Source organism: Atta cephalotes (assembly GCF_000143395.1).
Source record: "Atta cephalotes unplaced genomic scaffold scaffold00002, whole genome shotgun sequence".
Classification (NCBI taxonomy): Eukaryota; Metazoa; Arthropoda; class Insecta; order Hymenoptera; family Formicidae; genus Atta; species Atta cephalotes.
Genome location: NW_012130066.1, coordinates 4,089,195 through 4,093,866, shown reverse-complemented (window position 1 = coordinate 4,093,866; position 4,672 = coordinate 4,089,195). Strand labels below are relative to the sequence as shown.

Here is a 4,672-nt window from a genome sequence, read left to right as displayed (position 1 = left end):
ACTAATATATAGTGTGTGTGTGTGTGTGTGTGTGTGTGTGTGTGTGTGTGTGTGTGTGTGTGTGTGTGTGTGTGTGTGTGTGTGTGTGTGTGTGACAGTTTCTGTATCAAATTTAAATCTTAGTTGCATTTTATCATTATTAAAAAATTAATTCTTTCTCAACAACGTCTATAAAATATAAAATTATTTTATTTAGAATTAAATTTTGTCATAATCTTTATTTTCATACCTTCAGTTTCACGACGAAGGCGGATCTGGCGCGAAGCTACTTTTGTATAGCGCGGTGCTTTCGAGAGGCCTCTCAAAGTAAGATACTTTCTTCTGCATTTTTTCTCAATTTATTTGAAGTTAAAAATGATAAAGAATTGCTTCAATTAGACACAAGTCAAATATTAATCAAATACAAGTTATTTTAATTAATATATTTAATATATTTAAATACATATTTTAGAATTCGAAATGATTTAGAAGATCCAAAGGCATCTATTCTCGGTGGATGTTCGGAAGAAGGTCCGATCAGTATTATCATCTTCGTTTTAACTGGACGTGCTTCATCACATCTTCACAATGGAGTGCTTCACGTTGGTGATGAAAATACATATGTAAGTCTATAATAAGTTACTTCTTTGACATTTTGCAAATTTACATATTTATAATTATGTTTTATTGTAATGTATATATATTATAACTTTTTTTTTTATGAAATGTCGAGATTGACATGAAATTTTTGTATGTATTATAGATGATTTGCAAAAAAAATTATTAATATATTTCGAAAATAGATTGTTTCTTTCAGTATACTTTAAATTAGCTTAATTTTAAAAAGAATTATTTATTCAATGTTAATTTATTGTAATTAATTCAAAGGCTGTACCGCAATGGGGCGTCCTCATGAGAAGCGAAGTAGGATTCTTAGTGCACGAAAGTGATAGCAATATAGGCAAGCAGCCAGGTTCTCGATTGAAGACACCCACTCTACCGATATGGGTAACCCTTTGTCTTGGTCATCATGGCGTGCTCTTCAACGCTAATCGAGAATTGCTGAGAAATTATCACGCGGAACGACGGTATATATTATATAATTTTAATTATTTTAACGATTTTTATTAATTTTATTTATCTTTATTTTTTTATTTTAATGATAGTTGATTAATTTGTCGATGCAATCATCACTAATTATATTTCGTTTTTGACATGATAATAATTGTTAAATATATATAATAATTATTTTTTATATTTTATTACAAAATCTATGATATATTCTATGTGTGTAATAATCCCTACATAAATATAAATAATTAGATATGCAATTTATAAATGAAAAAGGAGCTTATACAGATTATATGTATAAAGAAAATATGTATGAACGTAGTTCAAAATTTATTCTTAACATTTAAACACAAATACATAAACAACATCTGATTTTTTTCTTGGATAGTCACAAAGAAATATCACCCATTCTGTATATGTTAAAAGATTCGAGGTTCAATATTTCACTTGCGGTGGCAGTCACGCTACGTTAACGGTGGATACCAGGGCAAATGAAACTTCCGGAGGATCAGATGCTGCAATGGAAACCATGGATATCGCCGCGACACCGTTAGAGAAACTTATTCGATCCAAGTTAGTATTTAATAAATAATAATAATATAAAATATAAAATTTATTTAAATACTTTTCTCAATTTTACGAGAATTTTATATTTAATTCTACGTATAAAAACCTACACTTTAATGATTTTAGGCTATATTGAATATGCCTATATATATTTCATGCTTGATACAACAGTTTAATTTGAAAAGTAGTTGACTTCTATCATTAATTTTTTAAAAGCTTTTTAGTGCGAGAAAAAGATCTAAGATTGCTATTGTTTTCTCAATTATAAAATGCGATATCTCCAAGATCGTTCCTTGTAAACAGTGTAGAATTCAAGGTATCACCTCTTCCACTTATTGTTTCACGCTGCACCAAAGGTGGCAGGATGCTTTCATACAATGGAATGGAACACCGATAATGTAAGGGATACGAAAGGATGACAATCAGACCCGCTCTTCCGTGTTAAGCCGTATATCCGTGATTCCGTGTGATACTAATCGATTACTATGCACGCTTATCTCAAAAGCTTTTAATTGTCGTTAATGATATAAATCCAGAAATAGAAATACGTATGTAGAAATTAGGTACATGTATGTGTCGTAATGTCAGATGTTTCATAATTTTAAATGTGTGATAAAATTTCTTCCGGCGCTTTCTTAGACAATATAGCAGGCATTTACGATGGCCAAAAAGCTTTGTTATTTTGTGAAGTATTTTAATTGTCAATAAATGGCTGTGTTAATGTATCATTATCTTATATAAACTGTGTATTGAAAGAAAAAAAAGATACATTCTGTAATTGTTTAATATTATACTTGTCTACAATAAATACTTTGCTTCTTTTAGGAAATTACAGCATCTTTATTTTAAAGAAAAATATCATGTTTTTTATTTTTTATTAAAATATATATAAAATCATGCGTACATAAATACAAAAATTAAAATGACTAAAATTCTTTGCTAAATTATTTTAGGAAAAGCGAATATTCTGCAAATATACCATTTAGTCAAGGATGAACAAACTCTCTTCAAAATTATCACGCGATCGCGTGGGAAACGATATGTCTTCTTTGACTCATGTATATACAATATCACGATGAGCTCATATATCGTCTGGAAGAATTATAAAAGCAGATTTTAATTTATCAATAATGCCAACAATTTCTGTCCAAATATTTTCTTGAAATATATCAAGATTTTTAACGCATAGTAAGTATATTATTTTAAAATATTAATACAAAAAATATTTTTAAAAATTCTTAAAATATTTTTAAAAATCTAATAAAAAATGTAACAAAGAGGATATATGTATATAACATTATTTTTTCAAGAATAGATATTAATATAAAATCTCCGAGGGTAATAGAGACTTTTTTTAACAATCAAATAGCATGACTGTTTTATAAAATCTAATAAAAAGTGATCATAAATCTCCATTTGAGCAATAATGACCGGGCATTTGAGAACGTTTACAATAATTGAGCACTTTCGAAAAGGCCTAATAAATTGCATGTCTCATTGTGTCGGTCAATGAACACACCGTTAGCAAGTTATTCTGCGTAAATCACGAACAATAGCAGAAACTGGTTCAAAGTGGAAAGGACTTAAGACAAGCTAATGTTTATTAACTGCAAGAACCGTGCATAATAAAAGTTATCTTTCCCATGAGAGATACGGAGAGGGACGAAAAGATACTCCCGCAATTTCACGGATCGATGATCCGCGAGGACATCGTCGCGATGTCATAAGCGAGTCGCAAGTCTCGTTCCACTTGCCCTCAACCACTTCTCACGACATTAAATCTCACGAGCTGCCAAGGAGAACGAGACGTTATATGTATTGCCGAAAAAAATTGCGCGCTTACGCAATTGTTAGTCATTTTTCGATTATGTGATTTGTTACTCATTATTACAGTTCGCTGTACTCATATAATCTTATACATTATCATATTCATTACGTGATTAAAGTTAAAGAGATAGAAGAAGAGAGTTAATATAAAACTTCTATTAGGTCAGAGAACTTCAATTTGAATTATTATTCATAAAGTACCACTAACTTCCATTAAACGTAGCTGCTATTAATAGATATTTAAGATGAAATTATCAAAATTATTATTATCATGCTAAAATATGAAGTTATTTTTTCTTATTCGATCAACAATTTTCATTATTTATAGATAATGTTATAATAAAAATATTTTCTTAGAAAATATGATACATAGTGAGCTTTTGAAGGAGACAACCGTAATTTTACAGTCTTTCTAATAACAATATGATTTGCTTAATCCCTCCTTCGCATGTGTTGTACGACAATTTTTATTATTCAGATTGCTATGTCCTTCAAATAATAATATTTTCAGGCATTCCATCCATTTCACTATACAATCATCATTGTATAGTGTTTTTCTGGTAAAAAAATATAAATCACTCGATATTATATCTTAATAGTACATAATAGTACTTAATGAGAAATAAAGTATTAGAAAGCAGAGTTACAAAACAAAAAAAATTGAGAAATAATTTATTAAATCATAATGTAACTAGTAATCAATTTTACTGCTTTATATTGATTTTTATAACGGCAATTTCTATTTGAATTCTATAACTTACAAATCTGAAACATTGTAAGAAACCACTCTGCATATACAGGGTGTCGAGAATATCTATACTTTGTAGAGGATCGATAAACTAAGAAAAAAAATAGAGATGTTCGTTTTTGCTTCGTTTTAGAGAAAAAGACAAAATGTAGTTGCTTCGTTCTCATATTGCTTTTAAAGTATTATCGTCGCTGAAATGAAAAATGTCGTGCATGAAAATAATAATAATACCGTTTTCAGATGAAAACTTTCTTTGTTTAAATTTCTGCCTTTCTCCTATAAATTCGTCAGTTACTCGTCAGAAATCTATCTTTTTCTACAAATACCAAAAAATCCTCTCTCTCTTTCTCTCTCTCTCTCTCTCTCTCTCTCTCTCTCTCTCTTCTTCTCCTACATATATATAGTACTTAATTTTAATTTATTATTACTTATTTACTTTTACTTTCTTACTACTATTATTTAGTTTTAGTTGTACTACTT

At 28.9% G+C, this 4,672-nt stretch overlaps 1 protein-coding gene across 1 annotated transcript in view; it reads left to right on the top strand.

Moving 5' to 3' along the window:
- LOC105620567 (protein FAM188B2) overlaps positions 1-2,019 on the top strand; it is an 8,263-nt gene extending 6,244 nt beyond the window's left edge. The window contains exons 6-10 of the mRNA XM_012202062.1: positions 236-306; positions 452-602; positions 868-1,067; positions 1,477-1,623; positions 1,974-2,019. Coding sequence (XP_012057452.1) covers positions 236-306; positions 452-602; positions 868-1,067; positions 1,477-1,623; positions 1,974-2,019 — 615 coding nt within the window. The remainder of the gene's footprint in view (positions 1-235; positions 307-451; positions 603-867; positions 1,068-1,476; positions 1,624-1,973) is intronic.
- Positions 2,020-4,672: the final 2,653 nt, after the last annotated feature.